Source organism: Nerophis ophidion, linkage group LG06 (assembly GCF_033978795.1).
Source record: "Nerophis ophidion isolate RoL-2023_Sa linkage group LG06, RoL_Noph_v1.0, whole genome shotgun sequence".
Taxonomy (NCBI): domain Eukaryota; kingdom Metazoa; phylum Chordata; class Actinopteri; order Syngnathiformes; family Syngnathidae; genus Nerophis; species Nerophis ophidion.
The window spans coordinates 16,565,532-16,593,449 of record NC_084616.1 but is presented as its reverse complement, the minus strand read 5'-3'; the positions used below and the strand labels follow the sequence as shown (position 1 = coordinate 16,593,449).

The following is a 27,918-nucleotide window of genomic DNA, read 5'->3' as shown; positions in this document are numbered from 1 at the left end:
TGACTCACTCGCTCCAGTATTTCCACACTGCGTCCTCTCAAGTTACAAACTTCCCAGATTATGTGGTCGTGGCTTATATTGATGACGTTGAGATCGGTCACTATGACAGCAACACAAGGAAAGCAGAAGCCAAACAAGAATGGATGAACCGATTTACAACGGTGGATCCAGAGCACTTTTTGTGGCAGACAGATTTAGGTATTCGCAGTGAAGTGAAGGACAAAGAGGACTTGGAAAGTTTACAGAAGAGCTTCAACCACACTGAAGGTTGGTTCATAAATGTTTGATGTACTAAAAAAACACACATTACTGCACTTGTCTGTGGGCATCCATAATGACGTAGAAAAAACACATGAAGGACACTTAGAGAGCTCAAGTTATCAAAACTCATGTGTCTTGCATGTTGGCAGCTGCTGAAGAAGCCCTATTGTTAATGGTTTGTTGTTTTCTTGATTTGTGTGTTGGGTCACGTGAGCAGGTGGACATTGTACAGTGTGGCACTGCAGGTATGTTGTCCTGCTTGTTCGCCTAAATGAAACCTTTGCAAAGCAACATCGGGTGTGGTACCTGGCTTATTTGGAGGAATGCCAACACCTGTTGGCAGAAGGAGAAGCAAAATGGTCAAAATGAAAGTGTTTAGGGGTAGAACAACCAGCAATAAAAAGGCTAGATTTATTCATCCCACAATGGGGAATTTATGTGGTCGTTGTGCATATACAAAATATTCACAGAATATAAGTTCAAACACACAAAAACAAGACAGAAACATCATTGAACACAAAAGACAGGAAAGAGCGCAGAGCTGAGGCAACCTGCTGGCACTTCAATGGCGCCATTTCTACATACAGCCACAAAACTAAATCACACTGGAAAAACAAAAAATAAGCAGTAAATAATACGGGTGTCAAGAAAAAAAACATGTTTAAATTAATTGCGATTCTCATTTGTAATGATTCTTAATTGATTAAAAAAATTCTCAAAAATGTATTTTTAAAAATGTCAGTTAATTTTTATTTTCATTTCCTGTACAGCCATTTAGACAAATCATATCGATGTAGATTATCTATATCTGCTGTACACATTTACTTTAGAGAAGATAAGTATTGGATTGTTGCCTTATTTGTATTTAACTTTATTAAATGATTGGGTAGAATTGTATTAAAAACTGTTTTCTTTTAAGTAATATAAAAATTGATAAGATATTTTTATGTATTTTATGGAGGAACGTAGTTAATCATAAAACTGGCATCCAAAGTCATTAAAACATTTTTAATTTTTTTAATCGAGAATGGTTTCTGAATTGAATCGTTAACCCTAAGAAATGAATTGAATCAATCTCAACCCTAATGAATAATTATTTTGTGCACATCCGATTGGACCATGCATAGACAAACAGAACAAAAACAATTTCAACACCCACATACTGTACATGGCGGTGGCCATGGCCATCGTCTGCTGGGGTGGGACGTAGCACGACCAGAGACTAGAACAGACCTAAAGCAACCCACGGTAGCCTACCGCGTCCTAGGCTGCCCACTAGCTCTCTGCCAGTACAACCCAGTTTCAGTGGGGGCAGATGTACTCCCTTGGATTCTACCAAGACCAAGGGAAAACATGGATTGGATAGAAAAAAGGAAAGGGTGGAAAGAAGCTGATAATGTGTCCAGGTTGAAAGATATGTGGAAATTAGATTCTATAGTTTCCTAAATATTAATACAGACAGATGAAAGGACCCGGTATAAGAACATTTTGGAGCAGGAGTATCTATTCCAGAAGTTGGTGCGTCAACCTGTAATAGAACGACTAATAACCTGTCAGACACTTACATAACAACCTATTAAAGGAGAGTAATATAAAGGGATGTGTAGGAGAGAGCAGGTGGTGTACACACATCTTAGGGTAGGACTAGGCCCGGAATGTCGTCATTTTAGGTGCAAAGCCACTTGTTTTTTCGTGTCCTTAACCTTTTGAGGGCAAAAAGGCCAAATGTCAGGGCAGATTTTTGTGCGCACTCATGCTTGTTACATGAGGGCACAGGTCACTATACAGACCTCCAGCCTCATTCCGAAGAAGTAAACAGTGCCTGGTCATGCTTTGTGTTTTGTGGCAATACGCATGTGCATCTAAGAAGGCAGCCCCCAAAACAACTTGTTTTCAAGAGACACTTAGAAAGGGGCTTGAAGTTGGTCTGTGAAGCAAAATGTATCCAAAGTTTGACAAAAAGCACCATCATTACAGGCTATGTAGAACACAAGGAAGTGTGGTAATTGGAGAGTAAAATCATAGTATGACCTCTTAAAGACACAATTGTGTATGTGTGCATGTGGGTTGATGGTGATTAAGCCTTACTCCATTTTATACACTTTGTGTTACTCTTTCAGGTCTTCACATTTACCAGAAGATGAAAGGCTGTGAATGGAATGATGAAACTGATGAAACCAAGAGTTGGAGACAGTCCAGTTATGATGGAGAAGATTTTTTAGCATTAGATACCAAGACATGGACATGGACTGCAGCAAAACCACAAGCCGTCCCCATGAAACACACGTTGGACCATGACCAAGATTTTATGGCGTACTTAAAGTTTTACCACACTGAGATCTGCGTTCATAACTTGAAGGAGTATGTGAACTTTGGTAGAGACGTACTAATGAGAACAGGTAAACCACATGACGTACGCTGATAGCCCACCCCCTGTAGGAACATAAGTAACATTACAACCTACACTCTTTCCCATGCAGACCTTCCAAAAGTGTTTCTCCTCCAGAAGACACCGTCCTCTCCGGTCAGCTGCTTCGCGACAGGTTTCTACCCCAGCAGTGCAACACTGTTTTGGAAGAAAGACGGCAAGGATCTCCACGAGAACGTGGTGCACGGAGAAGTCCTACCAAACCCCGATGGAACCTTCCAGATGACGGTGGATCTGAAAGTGGAGGTGACGGCCGAAGTGGAGGGCAAGTACGAATGTGTGTTTCAGCTGTCTGGTGTCAAAGAGGACTTGGTCACCAAGCTGGAGAGAAGAAGCATTCTGAGCAACGCAAGCGATGAAGGTGAGGAGAACACATTGAGTTGAATTATTACGTCCTCAAATCAAGAACATTGAATTTTATCAGAACTTCCACCATTATTGATCCATGTCACAAGAACAATGCTGGATATTGATAGCATGCATGCAAAGTACTCATTTAGGTTTCCTCTTCTTGCCTTTTTGCTCTCAACAGACAACGTGAGGGTCATCGTCGGCACCACGTTGGCGGTCTTCATTGCCGTGATCCTCGCTATCATTGTCATTGTCGTAGTTGCCATACGTCACAAGAACAAAAAAGGTGAGGGTCACACTTCTTTTTTTGTAAGTTGGTGCTTTACTCCAGTCTGGAAAGGTGCCAACAAACACTCCAACATCCTCAGAGAGAGAGCACACACTCACATAGAAAGGTGATGTGAAGACAGAAGTCCAAGTCATCTTGTGTGTCTTTTATTTCAGCCAACTATGATCCAGCTGGTAAGTCAATCATATTCTCTTTCCTTTGAGCCGCCATAACCATAGCAGGGGTGAAGGATTACTCGTATAAAAGTCTGATGTGGACGTTTGTTACAAGATTAGCCTGAATATCTTCCTTTCATCTTACTGGATAGTAGGGTGGGGCATCTCTTAGTGATGGACATAACCATATGCATCGAGATACATGGGTTTCCATACCATTCAAAAAAGTTATATTTTAAAAACTGAATGATTAGATAGGGTGTATGAATGATTCCATTCCATGGTTAAGATTTGTTGATAGACACTTTTGTTCAGTTTTTTTCCGTATTGGCCCTCTGAATATGGGTCGTCACTCTGCATGAAAGGAATTACTCGCTGTGCACTCTTTGCATGTTTTATTTAGTACTATTGCAGCAACAGCAGCAGCAGCAGGTAATAACTTAAAAGTAAACATGAGCATAACAAAACAATGTATCTATGAATCATCATAATGTACAGTAGGGCATAAAAGTATTTAGTCAGCCACCGATTGTGCAAGTTCTCCCACTTAAAATGATGACAGAGGTCTGTAATTTTCATCATAGGTACACTTCAACTGTGAGAGACAGAATATGAAAAAAAAATCCAGGAATTCACATTGTAGGAATTTTAAAGAATGTATTTGTAAATTATGGAGAAAATAAGTATTTGGTCAACCATTCAAAGCTCTCACTGATGGAAGGAGGTTTTGCCTCAAAATCTCACGATACATTGCCCCATTCATTCTCTTCTTAACACGGATCAATCGTCCTGTCCCCTTAGCAGAAAAACATCCCCAAAGCATGATGTTTCCACCCCCATGCTTCACAGTAGGTGTGGTGTTCTTGGGATGCAACTAAGTATTCTTCTTCCTCCAAACACGACAAATTGAGTTTATACCAAAAAGTTATATTTTGGTTTCATCTGACCACATGACATTCTCCCAATCCTCTGCTGTATCATCCATGTATCCATTTTGGTATAAACCGATCTGCTGATCCAGACGCATCTCAGACGCATCCCACTGTCAACTGATAGATAGTCTCGTGCAACATCCGGTCGGTTAATCGATGAATCTAAAGATTCACAGCTGATTCTACTCAAATGAGGTGACTACTGCCGACTCAACCGAATCGCTCACTTGTCAAACTGGATAGCCAGTCAAACCAGTTTATCGTTACCAACCCTACTGGATAGCAGAGTCGGAAACTGGCGTTTTTGGAAGTTTTGGTACTACTATTGGTTAACATTAGAGCTGTCAAATTTAAAGGGAAAGTAAGGAGTTAACGCTAATTTACTTTAACAGCACTTTTTATTTCCCTTTGCCTGATTTGTGACCGTCAGCCCTCACCGTAAGTGCGGGAAAACACACAGGTGCTGCGGGAACAAAGACGGAGCAGAAACGGACAAAGAAAAGGACACACTAAATGGGAAAGTTACCCAAAGCCCCAAAGCAGGGTCTCCTGACAAGACCGAAGCCATCTGCCGCCGCCGTGAGCAGAGTCCTCATCACATCCCACTACGAACAACAACAAACTTTTCACAGAAATTGCAAATTGGGTGTCAACACCCCTAATTCTGCGACCGATCAGTATTGTGGAGTAATGATACTAGACGGTAATCTAAGGAAAGCACAGTCGACATGCTGACCCAGGCACTTTTTATGCTATAGTATAATAGTTATTTACAGTACATGTGTGGCTGAGTCAGAAGTGGTGTGCATGTGTGAAGTGTTTGTGTTAAGCTGTTTTAAAAAGGATAATGCATAAGAAACATGTGCAAAATACAACAAAATATCCAGTCCCATGTTGACAGTATTCAAAACTTGACAATCATCTGTCTCAGGCACAGATTCTCAAGCTGTTGTACGGCTCCATCTAGTGGTAAGCTAAATAATCACTTAATTAAATATAGTAATGACGTCACATATTTATTATTTTATTTTCCGTTACTGTTAAAAATGTTTGGAACGTTACAGTGGCCCAAAATATTGTTAAATATACTTGTTAAATAAACACTCCGCCTTTTTTTTTTTTTTTATGAATACGTAGGCTTTCTATGCTACTGCGTTTTAATGCTGGTCATTATAGTGGTTGCCAAGTGTTTTCCGAGGTGGTACTAAGTGAAAATAAGTTTGAGAACCACTGGTGTAAGGTAGACTTATTAAAGCTAATAACCTATCTGTGATTAACCGTTATTAATTATGAGTTAACTAAGGACAAAATGTGATGAATTACAATTAAATATTAAATATAAATCTTGATTGTTTAATAGCTCTGTTTGAAATGTAAATGATACCATCCCCCGCCCCGAGTCACGTGACCTGCTGACACGCAGGAAATGAAAACGTATCCCATATTTAACTTTTGACAGGAAGTAGAAGTGCACCACTCTGCTTCTTGATGTTTGTCAACCAATGGAGTCACACATCAAAGATCTGATACGAGTGAAGATGCACCTTTTAAATATACAGTAGGGAACATGAGTATTTGATGCCCTACGTTAGCATTCTGACTATCATGCAAGTTCTGGACTTTTCATACCTTTGGAAGGAAGTAAAGGTACAAAATGTGACGAGTTATGCGTTTGTGTTTGTCTGACAGCTGGTGACGAGGGTACCTACCGCACAGAGAACTCAACGGATGAAAGCAGTCGAAACACAGTAAGTTAGCTCACACTTTGCCAATATATTGTTGTTGTTTTTTTCAATTTAAGTTTTTTGTTGCAGTAGATTTACAATATGTTTTGTCCTGAGGACATACTTGCCGACCTTGAGACCTCCGAATTCGGGAGATGGGGGGTGGGGTTGAGTTTGGGTTGGGGGGTGGGGGGGTGTTCTGTGTTAGCAGGGGGTGTATATTGTAGCGACCCGAGAAAAGTTAGTGCTGCAAGGGGCTCTGGGTATTTGTTCTGTTGTGTTTATGTTGTGTTACGGTGCGGATGCTCTCCCGAAATGTGTTTATCATTCTTGTTTGGTGTGGGTTCACAGTGTGGCGCATATTTCTAACAGTGTTAAAGTTGTTTATACCGCCACCCTCAGTGTGACCTGTATGGCTGTTGAGCAAGTATGCTTTTCATTCACTTATTGTGTAAAAGCTTCACGGGCTTCACGGTGGCAGAGGGGTTAGTGCGTCTGCCTCACAATAAGAAGTTCCTGCAGTCCTGGGTTCAAATCCAGGCTCGGGATCTTTCTGTGTGGAGTTTGCATGTTCTCCCCGTGACTGTGTGGGTTCCCTCCGGGTACTCCGGCTTCCTCCCACTTCCAAAGACATGCACCTGGGGATAGGTTGATTGGCAACACTAAATTGGCCCTAGTGTGTGAATGTGAGTGTGAATGTTGTCTGTCTATCTGTGTTGGCCCTGCGATGAGGTGGCGACTTGTCCAGGGTGTACTCCGCCTTCCGCCCGATTGTAGCTGAGATAGGCGCCAGCGCCCCACGCGACCCCAAAAGGGAATAAGCGGTAGAAAATGGATGGATGGATGGATGGGGGATTGTGTAAAAGCCGCATATTTTAACTGACAGGGCTGTTTGTATGGCGGAAAAGCGGACATGACGACAGGTTGTAGAGGACGTTAAAGGAAATGCCTTTAAGGCACGCCCCCAATATTGTTGTCCGGGTGGAAATCAGTAGAAATTCGGGAGAATGGTTGCCCTGGGAGATTTTCGGTAGGGGCACTGAAATTCGGGAGTCTCCTGGGAAAATCTGGAGGGTTGGCAAGTATGCCTGAGCTTCCACCCTCATTTCTTTAACGTAGATTCACACCTAGCAAAACATGGCTAATGCCAACACTAACTAGAGTGAGACATTGTTCCAAGATGGCGGCGCCCGTACGGGCTGCAACATTGCGGAGCTGCTGCTAAAGATGGAACATTTGGCAGAAATACCGGACAATTCCACAGACTTTATGGCTGGCTCACATCGTGGTCACTCCGTGATCACGTACGACCGCCAGACACTTCTGGATGTGGACATATCGGGCCGTTTTGGACTGATAGACGCTTGCGTGCTAAACGTGCTAACTAGCATGGGAATACGTCGGCGGCTACATCCAGCGGCCCGTGAAGCAGCGGAGTCTAGTAGCAGCGGGGGCCGTCTACGGAGCAGACGCCAGCGGTGTGATCGGAAACGCGGATGTCGAGCGGGGCTAAAAACAAAGCAGAAGGCTAATCCCCACAGAACACCACTTCCCTCCATCCTGCAGCCGCATTTAAATAAAGGATGCGAGACTACTGGTCTGGGTAAGGAGTCAGTTAAATTGGAACACGTTTTTTCTGCTTTGAGTGTTTCAGAGTTGGACATGTGTTTTACCGAGGTGGCAAACTATGATGCGTGCAGTTTATCAAAGCAACAAACAAACAATCGGAAAATCCCCGTTACTGAGGTGGCTAACCATGATGCGTGCAGTTTATCAAAACAACAATCAAACAATCGGAAAATTCCTGTCGTATCAATTCCTAGATATGGTCGTAACTATACTAAATGCACTGGGCATAATAAACACAACATTATTAATATTGCTACTACGGATAATTTGATCAAAAATTCCCTGAAACAGCCCACTACCTATAATATAGGTTTTTTAAACATAAGATCATTGTCTCCCAAAACGTTGTTAGTTAATGATATTATCAGAGACAACAATCTTAACGTCATCGGTCTCAGCAAAACCTGGCTTAAACCAAACGACTTTTTTGCGCTAAATGAGGCATGCCCTCCTAACTTTACACATGCGCATTTGCCCGTCCGCTTAAAAGGGGTGGGGGGGTCGCACTAATATACAACGAAAACTTTAACTTTAGTCCTAACTTAAATAATAAATATAAATCGTTTGAGGTGCTTACTATGAGGTCTGTCACACCGCTGCCTCTACACCTGGCTGTCATCTACCGCCCCCCAGGGCCCTATTCGGACTTTATCAATGAATTCTCAGAGTTCGTTGCTGATCTAGTGACACACGCCGATAATATAATCATAATGGGGGACTTTAATATCCATATGAATACCCCATCGGACCCACCGTGCGTAGCGCTCCAGACTGTAATTGATAGCTGTGGTCTCACACAAATAATAAATGAACCCACGCATCGCAACGGTAATACGATAGACCTAGTGCTTGTCAGGGGTATCACCGTTTCCAAAGTTACGATACTCCCGTATACTAAAGTATTGTCCGATGCTTACCTTATAAAATTCGAGGTTCAGACGCATGTTCGTCAAACTAATAATAATAATAACTGCTATAGCAGCCGTAACATTAATACAGCCACAACGACAACTCTTGCTGACCTACTGCCCTCGGTAATGGCACCATTCCCAAAGTATGTGGGCTCTATTGATAACCTCACTAACAACTTTAACGACGCCCTGCGCGAAACCATTGATAACATAGCACCGCTAAAGTTAAAAAAGGCTCCAAAAAAGCGCACCCCGTGGTTTACAGAAGAAACTAGAGCTCAGAAATTATTATGTAGAAAGCTGGAACGCAAATGGCGCACGACTAAACTTGAGGTGCACCATCAAGCATGGAGTGATGGTTTAATAACTTATAAACGCATGCTTACCTTAGCTAAAGCTAAATATTACTCAAATCTCATCCACCGTAATAAAAACGATCCTAAATTTTTGTTTAGTACGGTAGCATCGCTAACCCAACAAGGGACCCCTTCCAGTAGCTCAACCCACTCAGCTGATGACTTTATGCAATTCTTTAGTAAGAAAATTGAAGTCATTAGAAAGGAGATTAAAGACAATGCGTCCCAACTACAACGGGGTTCTATTAACACTGATACGATGGTATATACGGCGGATACTGCCCTCCAAAATAGTTTCTCTCGTTTTGAGGAAATAACATTAGAGGAATTGTTACAACGTGTAAATGGAATAAAACAGACAACATGTTTACTTGACCCTCTTCCTGGGAAACTGATCAAGGAGCTCTTTGTATTATTAGTCCATCAGTGCTAAATATTATAAACTTATCACTCTCCTCGGGCACTGTTCCCCTAGCATTCAAAAAAGCGGTTATTCATCCTCTTCTTAAAAGACCTAACCTCGATCCTGACCTCATGGTAAACTACCGACCGGTGTCTCACCTTCCCTTTATTTCAAAAATCCTTGAAAAAATTTTTGCGGAGCAGTTAAATGAACACTTAGCGTCTAACAATCTATGTGAAACTTTTCAATCCGGTTTCAGGGCAAATCACTCCACGGAGACAGCCCTCGCAAAAATGACTAATGATCTATTGCTAACGATGGATTCTGATGCGTCATCTATGTTGCTGCTCCTCGATCTTAGCGCTGCTTTCGATACCGTCGATCATAATATTTTATTAGAACGTATCAAAACACAAATTGGTATGTCAGACTTAGCCCTGTCTTGGTTTAACTCTTATCTTACTGATAGGATGCAGTGTGTCTCCCATAACAATGTGACCTCGGACTACGTTAAGGTAACGTGTGGAGTTCCCCAGGGTTCAGTCCTAGGCCCTGCACTCTTCAGCATCTACATGCTGCCGCTAGGTGACATCATACGCAAATACGGTATTAGCTTTCACTGTTATGCTGATGACACCCAACTCTACATGCCCCTAAAGCTGACCAACACGCCGGATTGTAGTCAGCTGGAGGCATGTCTTAATGAAATTAAACAATGGATGTCCGCTAACTTTTTGCAACTCAACGCCAAAAAAACGGAAATGCTGATTATCGGTCCTGCTAGACACCGAACTCTATTTAATAATACAACTCTAACATTTAACAACCAAACAATTAAACAAGGCGACACGGTAAAGAATCTGGGTATTATCTTCGACCCAACTCTCTCCTTTGAGGCACACATTAAAAGCGTTACTAAAACGGCCTTCTTTCATCTCCGTAATATCGCTAAAATTCGCTCCATTCTGTCCACTAAAGACGCTGAGATCATTATCCATGCGTTTGTTACGTCTCGCCTCGACTACTGTAACGTATTATTTTCGGGTCTCCCCATGTCTAGCATTAAAAGATTACAGTTGGTACAAAATGCGGCTGCTAGACTTTTGACAAGAACAAGAAAGTTTGATCACATTACGCCTGTACTGGCTCACCTGCACTGGCTTCCTGTGCACTTAAGATGTGACTTTAAGGTTTTACTACTTACGTATAAAATACTACACGGTCTAGCTCCATCCTATCTTGCCGATTGTATTGCACCATATGTCCCGGCAAGAAATCTGCGTTCAAAGGACTCCGGCTTGTTAGTGATTCCCAAAGCCCCAAAAAAGTCTGCGGGCTATAGAGCGTTTTCCGTTCGGGCTCCAGTACTCTGGAATGCCCTCCCGGTAACAGTTCGAGATGCCACCTCAGTAGAAGCATTTAAGTCTCACCTTAAAACTCATTTGTATACTCTAGCCTTTAAATAGACTCCCTTTTTAGACCAGTTGATCTGCCGTTTCTTTTCTTTTTCTTCTATGTCCCACTCTCCCGTGTGGAGGGGGTCCGGTCCGATCCGGTGGCCATGTACTGCTTGCCTGTGTATCGGCTGGGGACATCTCTGCGATGCTGATCAGCCTCCGCTTGGGATGGTTTCCTGCTGGCTCCGCTGTGAACGGGACTCTCGCTGCTGTGTTGGATCCGCTTTGGACTGGACTCTCGCGACTGTGTTGGATCCATAGTGGATTGAACTTTCACAGTATCATGTTAGACCCGCTCGACATCCATGTGCTTTCCTCCTCTCTAAGGTTCTCATAGTCATCATTGTCACCGACGTCCCACTGGGTCATTATTGTCACCGATGTCCCACTGGGTGTGAGTTTTCCTTGCCCTTATGTGGGCCTACCGAGGATGTCGTGGTGGTTTGTGCAGCCCTTTGAGACACTAGTGATTTAGGGCTATATAAGTATACATTGATTGATTGATTGAAAAGAAAAGTGTTGTCTGTAGTTGAGATTTCCGGCAACAAACCTGGAACAACTGAATGCACACTGCAACGTTTGTTCAAAATATGCAGCAGCACAACAAACATTCTCCTTTCTTTAAAAGTAGGTGTAAAAAAAAAATAAAATCGGGAAATGACTTTATTGTGAAAAAATTTGAGATTTTATTTTTAGGCGATATCGCCCAAGCCTAGCTCACATGGACCATTTATGCATTCAAACTTATCTTTCAGCTAACATTCCCACTTAGATTCTTGTGCTTTTATCCTTTTCCTCCAGGATCTTTTGTGCATTGGGACAGAGAGCGACCACTGAGGAGCGTGGTCACACTTGAAGACGAGAAAGAGAAGTGTTTTGCTCATCATCAAATTGCTCCTTGTGTTTTACAGTCTCTTTTTTTATGTTTATGGCTTAGAAAACGAGTTACGATCAAATGTTTTGGCTGCCTTTTGTGGGATCACTTGCACTGTAACACTTGGATACTTGTAACTATGTATTTTCATTTTTGTACAGACCTCTGTAAATCATTGGCCAAATGCTATGCACCTCCCAAACAATAGGGGGCGATTCTAGCCATTTGCCCTTTGTCAACCAAGAAGGAAATGCTACATGCTAATGGCAGTAACTGGTACAAAATGGGTCAAATTGATAATTTGATTACCAACGGTAAAGCCAGGATACATCATTGTGAGTTGTACTCTCACATATGATGGCCTTTCTACTTGAAATTTGAGAGGCATTGGTACACTTAATAATTGGGCTAATGCCCTCTTACAATTGCAAGATAATAGTACAAATAAATATAAACTTGTCAGGCAGTGAATCTTTGGCACCACACGATTCGATTCAGAATTGATTCTCGATTCAAAACCAATACTTTTTTTAGTAACATTAGATGCCGGTTCTATGATTAACTACATTCCTCCATAAAATAAACATTTATGAACAATTTATATATTACATTAAATACATTTGTTTTTGTTTAATACTATTCTACCCAAACATTCAATACAGTCAACTACAAATAAGGTAAGATAAGTATTCCACACATTTCTAAAGTAAATCTGTACAGTAGATATGATCATCTACATCAACAACATGATTTGTCTGAGTGGCTGGACGGAACAGATAAACAATTATATTAATTTAAATCCATTTTTGATGTTTTTGAATCAATTATAAATCGTTATAAATAAGAATTACGATTAATCTGAAAATCGAAAAAAATCACAGGGTTTTTACGGGTGAGTATTAAAATTCACTGAATGAGTTTTGCTATAATTGAGGCCTTAAAAGGCATTAAAAAGCATTACATTTGATATCCAAAGGCATTACTAAACATTTAATTCGGTAAAATAACAAATGCTTTTAGCTAATCTCAAGTCGGTGATTAAAGGCAGGCGGCGGTTAACAGTGCCAATTTGTTTTTGGGTGTGACCCACAAAGCAACCTCTGCTGTCGCCACCAAAACTGGCAGCTGCTGCTACCACTACATAAAAATACATTCCCAGATTATACAATCTTGTGAGTCAAATTTAATTCAATACAGAGTAACAGTTAATGTAAGCTGTTCAACTATTCAAGATTAACATTGTCACATGCTTAGAATTGTGTCTGTATAGACAATAGTACATTTTGGATTATATAAAATAACTACCTGCAATAGGACACGGGCATTAAATGTGTTTTTTAGTGGCATTAAAATAGCATTATATTAGATCTGTTGATAAGAAACCCTGTATAAAAACCAGAGAGGAAACTTCATTTTTTTGCACTTGTTAGGTGACGAGCAGCAAAAGCTGCTAAAGATCTATTGTAAATGTTGTAATTATTATTATTGCTGATCCTGACCTATTGTATTGTTCCATTTATTATTATCGCTGCTCCTTACATGTTGGAATTCTTCCGTGTATTATTATTGCTGCTCGTGACCTATTGGAATTGTTCCCAGTTACTTTCAGAGTTCATTTTAAAAGTGTACTCAATGTTTTCAAATGCTTACACCAAGAAGTCCCGCCCTATCTTCTTGAGTTGATGCAGCCTTTTTGTCCCAGCAGGACTCTGAGGTGTTTAGACCAGCTCCTCCCAGCTGTCCCAATAACTAGGCTTAAAACCAGAGGAGATAGAGCCTTTCAGTGGCAGGACCCAGACTGTGGAACAACCTTCCACTATCTATTAGGTACTCCCAGTCTCTGAGACATTTTAAATCTAGGCTAAAAACAATTTTTTACTCCATGACGTTCAAATCCAGTTAGACAGGATTTCTTGGTTGTTTTTATTTCTTGTTTTATACAATTATTAATTATTGCATTATAGTATTTTGGGTGATTCTGCACTTTTAAGGTAATGTTTACTATTCTGATGTATTCATCCTTCCATGTTACAATTTAAATGTGACACTATGTGCCCCTTTTTTTTGTTGCAAATTGTTTATGTCTTTACAGCACTTTGGCCAACTGTACTTGTTATTAAATGTGTTATTTAAATAAATAAACTGAACTGAACAAAGTGATTTAGCCTACTCCATAGGATGTGGGCGTGGGAAGGCGACAAACTTTGATGGTCAAATTCATGATTCGCCATGAAACTGAACGTTATTAACTCGACCTCACAAAAACACACCTTTTTAATCAGGCTTTTTACTGATGTTGTTCACTTTTTACATTTTGAATAATGTTATTGTATTTTCTATCTTAATGATTAATATTACTACACAGTGAAAAAAAACATGTTGGATTAACTCTTAAAGAGCTGATATTAACTGTTTCAGATTGCATTTGGTCCCACTTAAAATTAAAGTAAAAATTACTAAATGGCCAGTGTCAACCATTCAGAGTTATTTCTACTCAATCAACAGTGAAATGTGTAAAAATTATTTAACACTGCTGGTTTTTCATTCTTATCAGAGTAATATGATAACACTTCAACACCAATTTGTATGATTTTTTACTTACCTGCAGTGTTTTTTTGCTACATATTTATATTATGCTCTATAATACTAAATTAGAAATCTATCAGAAAATAATACATAAACTAAAACACATTCAGTCCAAAATCATTGAACCCTCCACTTAAATTCACAGCAACTTGCCTTTTGTTTCTCTCCATCAATCCATACTCCATCCATCCATTTTTTACCGCTTATTCCCTTCTGGGGTCGCGGGGGGCGCTGGCGCCTATCTCAGCTACAATCGGCCGGAAGGTGGGTACACCCTGGACAAGTCGCCACCTCATCGCAGGGCCAACACAGATAGACAGACAACATTCACACTCACACACTAGGGCCAATTTAGTGTTGCCAATCAAACTATCCCCAGGTGCATGTCTTTGGAAGTGGGAGGAAACCGGAGTACCCGGAGGGAACCAAAACATTGTATTTTATTCTTTAACATACTGATATGTGAACAATAATTTCAATTCATACTGGGCCACACCTTCCAAAATGTCATGCATCACATAAACTGAAAAGTTCTCAGCTGTGTGAAAATATGTCAGGGAATTAAATGAGCATGAACACTTCACATCTAAAACTGGCTCAGGGTGGAGGACAGAGTAAAACAACTTGCACTGAGCCTAGTCTATAAAATCCGCTACACCTCCTTGATACCGAAGTACATGTCAAACTACTTCCTTAACGTAAATGACCGCCATAACCACAACACCAGGGGGAGCTCCACAAACCACGTTAAACCCAGATTCCGATCCAACAAAGGTCTTAACTCATTCTCTTTCTATGCCACATCAATGTGGAATGCACTCCTAACAGGTATAAAAGTAAGTGCATCTCTAACCTCCTTCAAAACCGCACTAAAACAACACGTCCAGGCAACTTCAACACTTTACTAATACCCTCCTCCATTCACATCCCATCTCCCCAGATTATAAACAACTCAAATGTACTTCTAATGTATATACTTGTTCTTATGCTATCTGTACTCACTATGTTCTCTGCTGGCTGTACATATCCTACTAAATAAGACCTACACTGTTTCAATGTCCACATTTCTCTGTTGATGACTGAAGTACTGATATAGACCAAAGCTCCTCATCCCACCTCCCGGATTGTAAATAATGTAAATAATTCAATGTACATACTATGATGATTAACTTGTGTGATGACTGTATTATGTTGATAGTATATATTTGTACCATGAATTGATTAACGTGGACCCCGACTTAAACAAGTTGAAAAACTTATTCGAGTGTTAACATTTAGTGGTCAATTGTACGGAATATGTACTGAACTGTGCAATCTACTAATACAAGTATCAATCAATCAATCAATCAATCAATAAATCAGGGAAGAGTTGAATTAAGAGACAATTCTTGAGCGTAAGCAGTGCGGGTGTCTTTGGATCACTACACCATTTTGGGAGAACCTTCAGAAAATTACGTTTGGAAGTCATCTTTTTTTAGCTAAATAAAACCTGCGAGCATTGAAGGACTTCACCAGACTGAACAAGCTATGTATGAAAGCCTAAATGATCACTTAACAAATATATGACGTAACAAAAGACATAAAACGCTTCAAAGAGTTCTTTAAGGGGCTCCCACAGAAGCTGTTGCCATATATGGAAGTGCGTACCTGTCAGTCACAAGGACGTAGGAGTGAATTCTGATTCTTGTTGCTCCCTCAGCAAGAAGGTAGGGCTGACAGCTTTGGTTGGTGATGTCCAGATGCTGCTGGACACTGGTTCCAGCCTACAAGATCACATCGATCAGTAGTATTTAGTGACCGACCTCTGACAATAGAGCAACTCACAACACTGTGCATGACATGGAAGTGATGAAAAGTACAATGGGTACGAAAAGTATTCAGACCCCTTTAAATGCGTTACTCTTTGATTCATTGGAGCCACCTATCGCTTTTGCATCATGGCATGGTCTTGTAGGACTTCCTTCGGCAGCAGCTGCTTTATTCCGCAGTGTTACACATGGTGAAGTTTATAATAATAGTAACATCAGATGCTGGGTTTAAGAATGATGATGACACACCTGTGTTTTAAAGAATATGAACAAAGCAGGGGCATTATATGGAACTGAAAATGCTCCCTTTTACAACATTTAAATTAAATGTGAAGATAAATGTTGATGGTCAATGATTACCAAGTTCTTCAGTGCACAATGTGACTCAGAAGGTTCCAAGTCAACGTCAGAAATGCGTTATCCTTTTGACTTTTGTCTACAGTGACTGTAATTTTAGTCTACTAAAATGTTGACTACCTACACTAAAACTAAATCCAGTTAGATGACTAAAATATGACTTACACTAAAATGCATTGTCCGACTAGAACTAAAACAAAACTAACACTGATATTATTCTGCTATATTAGCACAAATTATACTTTTTTATTTTATAATGTGGAATTTTTAAAAAGGCTTGATCAAGTGAAATTATTCACAGAACAATGTTGGGTATAGAAAACACTAAACTTACAACATAAAAGTACATATTTTTTTATGGCAGAATGTTGGAAAATGATTGGCCGAGTGAAATTACTTAAGAGAACAATGGATTGTATCAAAAGCACTAACCAAATGTATGCTTTTTAAGTGTAGTGCTAATTAGTTGTATTGTTTTGTTTTAACCAAACGGCCAAAATAATTTATTAAATTAAGCTCATGACGCAGTAAGATGAAGGATGCGAAAACGTTTGGTACTGGATACTTTGTATTAAGCTTCTGCCTTGGGGACTTTGTGTGTGTGTGTGTGTGTGTGTACATGCCACACAACAATAATTAGGTGATAATTGTTTATATTGACAAATGTGCAGTTTTAGTCTGCAACATAGTTTAATGCAAGTTGAAATCATCTAATACATGTTTTGTTGCTGATTTTGGACCAATATTCAATATTAATATTGGCTCAGGACACAGCTCATCTTAGTTGTAACATTGATTTATCTTGACGCTAAGACTGACCTTCTTTTAGGAAGCCATCAAGTGTTGGATCACACAGCCTGACATTCTGCTCTCGACTATCCAAGACAGGCAGCAACATGTTCTGTTTATATAAAAAAAGAGTAAACATTAATGACCAAGAAAACAGTCAACAAATAGTTACCTATTGATGTGCTTAAAAAGTGGTGTTTTTAAATAAAATAGAACCATTATTCGAAAGTAAATACTTTTCTAAACAGCTGGTATAGTATGAAGACATGCTAACTGTGAGCAAAGATGATTTATCAATCATTTCTGGTGAAGAGAATTACTGCATATGTGTCAAATGTGGCTCAAATTTAATGCTGTTTAATAAGATAAGTTAAGATAATATCTAATGTCTACTGTTGCAGTATAATATAAACTAACTTACCAACTGTTAGTCCACTCAATTCATTGGGGATCTGTGAAAAACAAGATAGTAGATTTTCTGGAGTCACAATTCAATTAATAAACATTTGAGCAACTTAACTAAGATTGTACGTAAGTAAACTTACAACTTAACTAAGACTGACCAAGTTCTAGTACACAGGTAAACACCTAGCATAAATGCTAATTAGTGATCATTAGCATACTAAACAAACATTACTTGTTAAAAGTATGCCATAAGACAGGTAGCAAAATGATCACTAGAAGCAAACACAATAAACACACAGTTAGTTAGTTATATGGGTGAAATGACTACAAGTAGCAAGCTGAATAAACACACAGTTATATGGGTGAAATGATCACTGGTAGCAAACACAATAAACACACAGTTAAATGGGTGAAATGATCACTAGTAGCAAACACAATAAAGAAACAGTTATACGGGTGAAATGATCACTAGTAGCAAGCACAATAAACACACAGTTAGTTATATGGGTGAAATGATCACTAGTAGCAAACACAATAAAGAAACAGTTATACGGGTGAAATGATAACTAGTAGCAAGCACAATAAACACACAGTTAGTTACATGCATGAAACGATCACTAGTAACAAGCACAATAAACGCAAGTTATATGGGTGGGATGATCACTAGTAACAAGCTCAATGAACACATAGTTAGTTAGTTAAATGATCACTAGTAACAAACAATGAACAGACAGTTAGTTAGTTAAATGATCACTAGTAACAAACACAAGGAACACACAGTTAGTTAGTTAAATGATCACTAGTAACGAATACAATGAACACAGAGTTAGTTAGTTAAAGGATCACTAGTAACAAGCGCAATAAACACAGTTAGTTAGTTAGTTAGTTAGTTAGTTAGTTAAATGATCACTAGTAACAAAAAATGAACAGACAGTTAGTTAAATGATCACTAGTAACAAACAATGAACAGACAGTTAGTTAAACGATCACTAGTAACAAGCACAATAAACGCAAGTTATATGGGTGGGATGATCACTAGTAACAAACTCAATGAACACACAGTTAGTTAGTTAAATGATCACTAGTAACAAACAATGAACAGACAGTTAGTTAGTTAAATGATCACTAGTAACAAGCACAAGGAACACACAGTTAGTTAAATGATCACTAGTAACAAATACAATGAACACACAGTTAGTTAGTTAAATGATCACTAGTAGCAAGCACAATAAACACAGTTAGTTAGTTAGTTAGTTAGTTAGTTAAATGATCACTAGTATCAAACAATGAACAGACAGTTAGTTAGTTAAATGATCACTAGTAGCAAGCACAATAAACACAGTTAGTTAGTTAGTTAAATGATCACTAGTAACAAACAATGAACAGACAGTTAGTTAGTTAAATGATCACTAGTAACAAACAATGAACAGACAGTTAGTTAAACGATCACTAGTAACAAGCACAATAAACGCAAGTTATATGGGTGGGATGATCACTAGTAACAAGCTCAATGAACACACAGTTAGTTAGTTAAATTATCACTAGTAACAAACAATGAACAGACAGTTAGTTAGTTAAATGATCACTAGTAACAAGCTCAATGAACACATAGTTAGTTAGTTAAATTATCTACTAGTAACAAACAATGAACAGACAGTTAGTTAGTTAAATGATCACTAGTAACAAGCTCAATGAACACACAGTTAGTTAGTTAAATTTTCACTAGTAACAAACAATGAACAGACAGTTAGTTAGTTAAATGATCACTAGTAACAAGCTCAATGAACACATAGTTAGTTAGTTAAATTATCACTAGTAACAAACAATGAACAGACAGTTAGTTAGTTAAATGATCACTAGTAACAAACACAATGAACACACAGTTAGTTAGTTAATTTATCACTAGTAACAAGCACAATAAACACAGTTAGTTAGTTAGTAAAATGATCCCTAGTAACAAGCACAATAAACACAGTTAGTTAGTTAGTAAAATGATCACTAGTAACAAGCACAATAAACACACAGAGTTAGTTAAATGATCCCTAGTAACAAGCACGATAAACACAGTTAGTTAGTTAAATGATCACTAGTAACAAGCACAATAAACACAGTTAGTTAGTTAGTTAAATGATCCCTAGTAACAAGCATGATAAACACAGTTAGTTAGTTAAATGATCACTAGTAACAAGCAAAATAAACACAGTTAGTTAGTTAGTTATTTAAATGATCACTAGTAACAAGCACAATAAACACACAGTTAGTTAGTTGAATGATCACTAGTAACAAGCACGATAAACACACGGATAGTTAGTTAAATGATCACTAGTAACAAGCACAATAAACACACAGATAGTTAGTTAAATGATCACTGGTAACAAGCACAATAAACACACAGATAGTTAGTTAAATGATCACTAGTAACAAGCACAATAAACACACAGACAGTTAGTTAAACGATCACTAGTAACAAACACAATAAACACACAGTTAGTTGAATGATCACTAGTAACAAGCACAATAAACACAAAGATAGTTAGTTAAATGATCACTAGTAACAAGCACAATAAACACCCAGATAGTTAGTTAAACGATCACTAGTAACAAGCACAATAAACACATATATGGGTGAAAGTTAGCTGAATGAAGACATAAATATTGCTGCTGCACTGCTAGCATAAAAGTAGACCATGTCACTCGACAGAACACCTTTCAACACGTTCATAATCAATATCAATCATACTGTAAAACCCTGCTTAGTGAGAAAACAACTAATTAAACTAGAATACAAGCCTTGGAATATCAACCTTACTCACTTGAATTTGGCTCCACTTTGTGGAAATGGTGAGGCGGTGCTTGGAGGAGGTCTGGTGCTGAACACTGTCATGACCTCCTCAGTAAGGAGAGTAGCTATTGGCTGTTGTGAAAGTCGCCAGATGACGTCATCGTCTTATAGGAGCCATAAAAAGGGAGTTAAAATAAATAAAGCTACGTTTGATGCGGAATGCAAACGAACATTCTTCTGTTGATTTGTATTTATTTTCGATTCAAATCACTTTTGTTCTGCGTTGTTTAATTGAGTAAAGACGCCAAGAGGATTTGAAAGTCGCCAAATTTAGGATCAAAGTGCCAACTGCTGATTGACACAATGTACAGTTGACCTTTTAACCTTTTTGAACAAGTCGTGCATGCTTTTATTTCAAGTGGCCTGGACTACTGCAATGCACTTTATGCTGGCATTAGCCAAAAAGCTCTCTACCGGTTGCAGTTAGTCCAGAGCGCAGCAGCACGACTTTCAACAGGGGCCAGGAAACGCCAGCATATAACCCCAATTCTTCAGAGTTTGCACTGGCTCCCTGTTCATTTTAGAATTGATTTTAAAAACCTTGCTCTTTGTTTTCAAAGCTTTACATGGACTGGAACCTCATTTAATCTCAGACCTCATCCAAATTTACAATCCTGCGCGCGCTCGGAGGTCCGAGAGCCAGCTCCGGCTCGTGGTGCCCAAGACCAGACTTAAAACTAGGGGACACAGGGCCTTCTCTGAGGTCGCCCCTAAGCTCTGGAACACTCTGCCCCTCCATGTTGGAACTGCTCCCACAGTGGAGTATTTTAAGTCTCTCCTAAGACCCATTTTTAATCATATTTATTTTATATTGTTTTTATAGTGGTTGTATATGTAATTATGTATTATTATTTATCGTTTTTATTCAGTCATTGGTAGAGCTCAAGATAGTATTTGAATGTTGTTTTTAATATTATTGTGCAGCACTTTGGAAACATTTTGTTGTTTAAATGTGCTATATAAATAAAGTGTATTGGATTGGATTGACTCACATGTCAAATTTACAAACATTACAGCATGACGCAACGGCACCGGCTCAAAACCACCCTCCTCACAGGGTGCAGAGTTGGTGAAAGAGACGCTATGTTCAAAGAGGCACGTAAATAAAGTAATGCCTTGCAAATATTAGTTATTTAAGTACTTGTTTGTATTTTTAGTTAATTCTTAAAATTATTGTTTTACATTAACAAGAGAGCACAGCATACCAAGTCAGATTCCTTGTGTGTTAATAAACATTTTTCCGCCTCCTTTTCTACATGAAGCATTCTTCAATATTCTCCAAGTAGGGCGTGGCCATGACATTACCGGATGTGAACACATTGAGGAAGTCAATTGACATTTGTTGTGGTGTACAGTTGTAACAACAGCGATCTCCATATAAGTTTGTCACTTTCTTTATCTTGCTAAATTGCTCACTAACAAATATTTTCATTCTGCACTTGTGACAGCAGATCATGAACATGCTTTTCTTATTAATGCTAATTGTGCAAATGCACCGCACGCTGCCTGGTAAGTCCATTCTATTATTCCAAAATGATTAAATTTAAACTTATTATGACACTGTTTTATTTTCATGACTATTGTTGACATTGTTTACTTCGACCCGACATGAGTGGTTATGAACAAGTGCATTTTAGTCCTTTTTTTGGGGGATTCTTTTTTAAAGGGAATACAAACAAATAATAAATAAACAATGATATGCACTACATGTGTATACAAATAATGTATTTTCTGTGATATAAAGTATACTTTAAAGGGGAACTGCACTTTTTTTTTTATTTTAGAATTTTGCCCATCGATCACAATCATGAGAGACAAGTGGACAAAAGTTGGTTTTTTTTGCAGTCTAACATGTAAAAATCGACTTGTTTTTGTTGGCTACAATGCAGCTAATGGGAAGAATACATTCTACTTCTAAATCACGTTAAAAATACATTTAAAAAAACTTCCGGTGTTGTGCCGAGTCATGCCCACAGCCTGCCAGGGGGCGCATAATTCGGCACAACACGTCAAACTTTTTACTTACTCTTTAAGTCTAACTACTTTAAGGTGTTTTTTTCCTGGCTGACGCACCCTTTTTGTGCGAAATACTGTGGTTATTGCGACGCAATGAGCAACTTGAAGACAAAATCGACAACAACTCGAGCAGATAGTGTCTCAGCTGAACTAGCTAACATGGCGGCCGCAGCAGCAGCAGCTTCAGGGTCGGAAGACAAGAGAGCCGAACTCGACGGCCAATCTGACCCAGTTACCAAGAACGACATCGAGGCTCTCCTCAATAAACAGCGCGATTGTTTCAAGGCTGATGTGACTTTTCTGATTCAACAGTCGACTGAGTCCCCGAAGCAGTCAGTCGATTCATTGGGACAACGGGTGAAGACATTTAATAGATAGGTTTCCGCTGTCGGCAAAGGGCTGGCTGTATCGATACCAAGCATCGATAGTGAGTATCGGTATCGTATCAACACTGGCGTGATGGTATCGATACTTCACCAAATTAAGCGAATCACTCCGATTAAAACAAATGTGAGCGCAGCGCTCCTCGCCACGCCACCCTCCTCCCTAGTGATGGGTCGCGAACAAGATTTAAAAACACTTTGAAAATTCATCTTCAACCCAAAATAAAATAAAATAAATACAATTAACATGACGCTTGGTGCGTTCGCGCACGCACATCAGTATAATTCGCTCCGAGGTTCACTCGAACACGCACACACACACACGCGTGCGTTTCCAGTGCGACTTAATGCCTTGGTTGTAAACTGTAAAGTATTTTATTACACTAAAATAACGATAAGAATTTCTCAGTGCTTTTGTTTTTTGTTCATTTTTACAACTGTTTAATAACTAGTGTTTTTCTTTTTTACTTAAGTTCTTGTGTGTTGTGAGGCGACTAGCCAAGTTCAGTATTTGTTTTCACCTTATTTGCACTACTTACTTTGTTGTAATTGATATTATTACTTTTTTATTTGAATTCCTCACTTCTTTTGTTTGTGTTCATGTTTACAACTTTGTTCAATAACTAGAGTTTTGTTATTTACCTTAAGTGTTTGTGTGTTTTGAGGCGACAAGCCAGGTTCAGTAGTTGTTTGCACCTTATTTGCATTACTTTATTGCTATTGATATCACTTTTGTAATAAATATTTTAGTATTTGACTTAAATTGTCGTCCTGTGTTGTATTATTATCCATCCATCCATTTTCTACCGCTAATTCCCTTTTGGGGTCGCGGGGGGCGCTGGCACCTATCTCAGCTACAATCGGGCGGAAGGCGGGGTACACCCTGGACAAGTCGCCACCTCATCGCAGGGCCAACACAGATAGACAGACAACATTCACACTCACATTCACACACTAGGGCCCATTTAGTGTTGCCAATCAACCTATCCCCAGGTGCATGTTTTTGGAGGTGGGAGGAAGCCGGAGTACCCGGAGGGAACCCACGCATTCATGGGGAGAACATGCAAACTCCACACGGAAAGATCCCGAGCCTGGAATTGAACCCAAGACTGCAGGACCTTTGTATTGTGAGGCAGATGCACTAACCCCTCTGCCACCGTGAAGCCCGTTGTATTATTATCATAATCCATTAATAAAGGCAAAATTACAAATTTGTTTTTCAAAAGTATCGATACCCCGAAGTCCCCCCCCCCCCCCCCCCCATCAGATGACGACACTTCCGGTATCGGCGATACTGGCTGGTATCGGATCGGTATCGATACCCAAATTTGCAATATTGCCCACTCCTACTAGCAGCGATTACCCATAATCCTTCGTGGCAGCCGCCATCTTGTGTGTCAAAACTTGGTTTGCTCGTCTGCGGCAGTTTTCAAAATATTTTTCCACACTTTTGCAGCAACAATGACGTCCACTTCGGGAAATTTGAAAGAAGTCGTAAAAGTTCCCTACAGACAGACGCTAGATGGGGTTTGCAAAGCCAGGTATTTACAGAAATGGAAGGCGATGGCGATAAAGATCCGTATGAGATGGGAAAGCACAAATGGACTACGGACTTGAAATGTTATCCTGATATAACTTACCCCGACATCGTCAACTATTTGGTGAACAATGTTAGTGCCTACACTCTGGATGAGCTCAAGGGCTACACGTTGCTCGAAGCATACAATTACTTTGTGTGTTAATGGGTACAGGAAATGAAACTGGCTACAATGGAAGATAAATGTGTTCTTGTGTTCGTCACTCCCAGAGATCAACTGATCCGTGATTGGTGCCATGGGTCATATCAGAGAAGACGGGTAATGGGTTCCTCTCTTTAAGAAGGGGGACCGGAGGGTGTGTTCCAACTATCGTGGGATCACACTCCTCAGCCTTCCTGGTAAGGTTTATTCAGGTGTACTGGAAAGGAGGCTACGCCGGATAGTCGAACCTCGGATTCAGGAGGAACAGTATGGTTCTCGTCCTGGTCGTGGAACTGTGGACCAGCTCTGTACTCTCGGCAGGGTTCTTGAGGGTGCATGGGAGTTTGCCCAACCAGTCTACATGTGCTTTGTGGACTTGGAGAAGGCATTCGACCGTGTCCCTCGGTAAGTCCTGTGGGGAGTGCTCAGAGAGTATGGGGTATCGGACTGTCTTATTGTGGCAGTCCGCTCCCTGTACGATCAGTGCAAGAGCTTGGTCCGCATTGCCGGCAGTAAGTCGAACACATTTCCAGTCAGGGTTGGACTCCGCCAAGGCTGTCCTTTGTCACCGATTCTGTTCATAACTTTTATGGACAGAATTTCTAGGCGCAGTCAAGGCGTTGAGGGGTTCCGGTTTGGTGACCGCGGGATTAGGTCTCTACTTTTTGCAGATGATGTGGTCCTGATGGCTTCATCTGACCGGGATCTTCAGCTCTCACTGGATCGGTTTGCAGCCGAGTGTGAAGCGACCGGAATGAGAATCAGCACCTCCAAGTCCGAGTCCGTGGTTCTCGCCCGGAAAAGGGTGGAATGCCATCTCTGGGTCGGGGAGGAGACCCTGCCCCAAGTGGAGGAGTTCAAGTACCTAGGAGTCTTGTTCACGAGTGAGGGAAGAGTGCATCGTGAGATCGCCAGGCGGATCGGTGCGGCGTCTTCAGTAATGCGGACGTTGTACCGATCCGTTGTGGTGAAGAAGGAGCTAAGCCGGAAGGCAAAGCTCTCAATTTACCGGTCGATCTGCGTTCCCATCCTCACCTATGGTCATAAGATCATGGGTACAAGCGGCCGAAATAAGTTTCCTCCGCCGTGTGGCGGGGCTCTCCCTTAGAGATAGGGTGAGAAGCTCTGCCATCCGGGAGGAACTCAAAGTAAAGCCGCGGCTCCTCCACATCGAGAGGAGCCAGATGAGGTGGTTCGGGCATCTGGTCAGGATGCTACCCGAACGCCTCCCTAGGGAGGTGTTTAGGGCACGTCCAACCGGTAGGAGGCCACGGGGAAGACCCAGGACACGTTGGGAAGACTATGTCTCCCGGCTGGCCTGGGAACGCCTCGGGATACCCCGGGAAGAGCTAGACGAAGTGGCTGGGGAAAGGGAAGTCTGGGTTTACCTGCTTAGGCTGTTGCCCCCGCGACCCGACCTCGGATAAGCGGAAGAAGATGGATGGATGGATGGGTCGTGTTTTATCACAACACTGTACGTGTATGGCAGGCATTGGCGAAATATGTTCACATGTTTCTGCATTGTTGTTTGCCATTGAAGCGAGCGTCAAGATGCGGGACAACACCACAGTCACACAGGAAAAATCTTACAGGCTACTTCCATCTGCAGTCAAGAAAGTTGGGTACAAGACCATATAGGACATTAACTTCACATCCGCCAAGACAATGAAGAGAGAGCTAGACAAGGCAATCGTATTTGGAGATACACCAGCACCATTAAAACAGAGGAGACTACCGGAGGTACAGAAGGGGACACAAGATGAACTGTCAGACTTGTACAGAGAATTAAAATCCAAAAGAAAAATTAAGCCTGTCTTACTTTCTCTGATTCCAGGATATGCTAAAGACTATCGTCCAGAAGCACTTGATAAAAAGTACCCAAAAGTATTTTCAGAACTATATGAGATGGCGACTTGTCCAGGGTGTACCCCGCCTTCCGCCCGATTCTAGCTGAGATAGGCGCCAGCGCCCCCCGCGACCCCGAAAGGGAATAAGCGGTAGAAAATGGATGGATGGATGATTATAACTATGCAACTGCATAGTTTAGGGTATCTTGATTTAATTCATACAAATTTTAATAAAATCGTCCAAAAATAAGCGGAGATTGCCTATATTATATATGGAAGGTTATATTTGTGCAACAACAACGTCAGACGTCAAGCGTTATTAAGTACAAGCACAAGCACAGTAGTTCCTCCGTTTTAATATCTATTTTAACCATAACACATTTTATCACCGAGACAGAGAGCAACATAATTCAAAGTACCTGTTACAAAATGATCAGAGCAAACTTTATAATGTCGTTTTGCTGGATCAGGGGTAAATCCCACTCGATTGATTCTAGCTGGCCACAGGTTGCGCCTTTCTGTCGACAGTCGCTCGGTTTCTTTTCCCTGTTTTACTATGACCTTAGGGATATCGTAGTACTTTGTTGTTCTTTGTCCTGAATTGGCGCGGTTTACACGGGCCCCCCCCCCAAAAAAAATGTGTGACTCATTCCTCACAAAAATAACCACGGAGGCGTCCTTTGTTACTAGTGTTTGTTTTGACACACAAGATGGCGGACAAGGGAATTGTGGGACGGTTGTGATGCCATCGGAAACCCACGTATAGCCGTCTGACTCAAACCGAAGTCACAGTGGGTGAAAACTTTGAAAAACTCACCGAGATGGAAGCCGCTGTGAAGTTTCTACAGTCCCAAACTACGGTGCTCCTGGAACGAGTGGACGACCTTGAGAACCGGTCCCGCCGGAGATAGAGAGAACTCACCGCTCCCTCGGTCCCAGACCGCTGGATGCTGGCGCCGGAAAACCGCGGACCTTCATCAATAAATTCCTCCGTTTCCAGGAGAAAAAAAAAGTCCTCAGATGGGCCAGACAACATAAACTGGATTACTGCGGCACCGAGTTGAGTTTACCCGGACATCAGCCCTGCTTTGGCCAAGAAACGAGCTGCTTTCAACCCCGTCAAAAATATGCTCTACCTGAAAGGAATAAAGTTCCGCTTGCTGCATCCCGCCCGTCTCCAGGTCTGCTTCAGAAATGAAAACTTGTACTTTGATTCTCCACAAAAAGCCCAGGACTTCTATGACGAAAGCATCGCTCCCTCAGGTTAGTGGAAGATGACTTTGTATGGAAGGTGTTTCAGACCAAAAGCACGTTGAAGAGGACATTTTTTTTTCTCTTCTTCCTTAAAAGTTATGACTAACATAAATATTATAAAT

General features: G+C 40.5%; 2 protein-coding genes and 1 long non-coding RNA gene across 14 annotated transcripts in view; 2 read left to right on the top strand and 1 right to left on the bottom strand.

Annotated features, from left to right (window-relative positions):
* The window catches only part of LOC133554276 (major histocompatibility complex class I-related gene protein-like), a 44,146-nt gene that overhangs the window by 2,413 nt on the left and 13,815 nt on the right, over window positions 1-27,918 (top strand). For 4 of the 11 annotated variants that reach the window (XM_061902800.1, XM_061902798.1, XM_061902799.1 and 1 more), the window contains 7 exons: window positions 1-267; window positions 2,382-2,660; window positions 2,742-3,050; window positions 3,222-3,326; window positions 3,485-3,502; window positions 6,106-6,164; window positions 11,698-13,930. In XM_061902800.1, coding sequence (XP_061758784.1) covers window positions 1-267; window positions 2,382-2,660; window positions 2,742-3,050; window positions 3,222-3,326; window positions 3,485-3,502; window positions 6,106-6,164; window positions 11,698-11,733 — 1,073 coding nt within the window. In that variant the 3' untranslated portion in view covers window positions 11,734-13,930. The other 7 variants (XM_061902801.1, XM_061902803.1, XM_061902802.1 and 4 more) reach the window with 7 other exon arrangements.
* LOC133554278 (uncharacterized) lies at window positions 136-27,810 on the bottom strand. 2 transcript variants are annotated; one of them, XR_009807084.1, is made up of 6 exons: window positions 27,360-27,810; window positions 20,529-20,661; window positions 17,732-17,762; window positions 17,341-17,422; window positions 16,004-16,119; window positions 136-594 (listed from the first exon to the last, which is right to left on the bottom strand). It is a non-coding gene; the product is annotated as an uncharacterized LOC133554278 (long non-coding RNA). The 2 variants fall into 2 exon arrangements; XR_009807085.1 differs by having other exon boundaries at window positions 26,962-27,364.
* LOC133554275 (major histocompatibility complex class I-related gene protein-like) overlaps window positions 21,881-27,918 on the top strand; it is a 40,083-nt gene continuing 34,045 nt past the window's right edge. The window contains exon 1 of the mRNA XM_061902796.1: window positions 21,881-22,066. The gene's annotated coding sequence lies outside the window, so the exon portion shown is untranslated. The remainder of the gene's footprint in view (window positions 22,067-27,918) is intronic.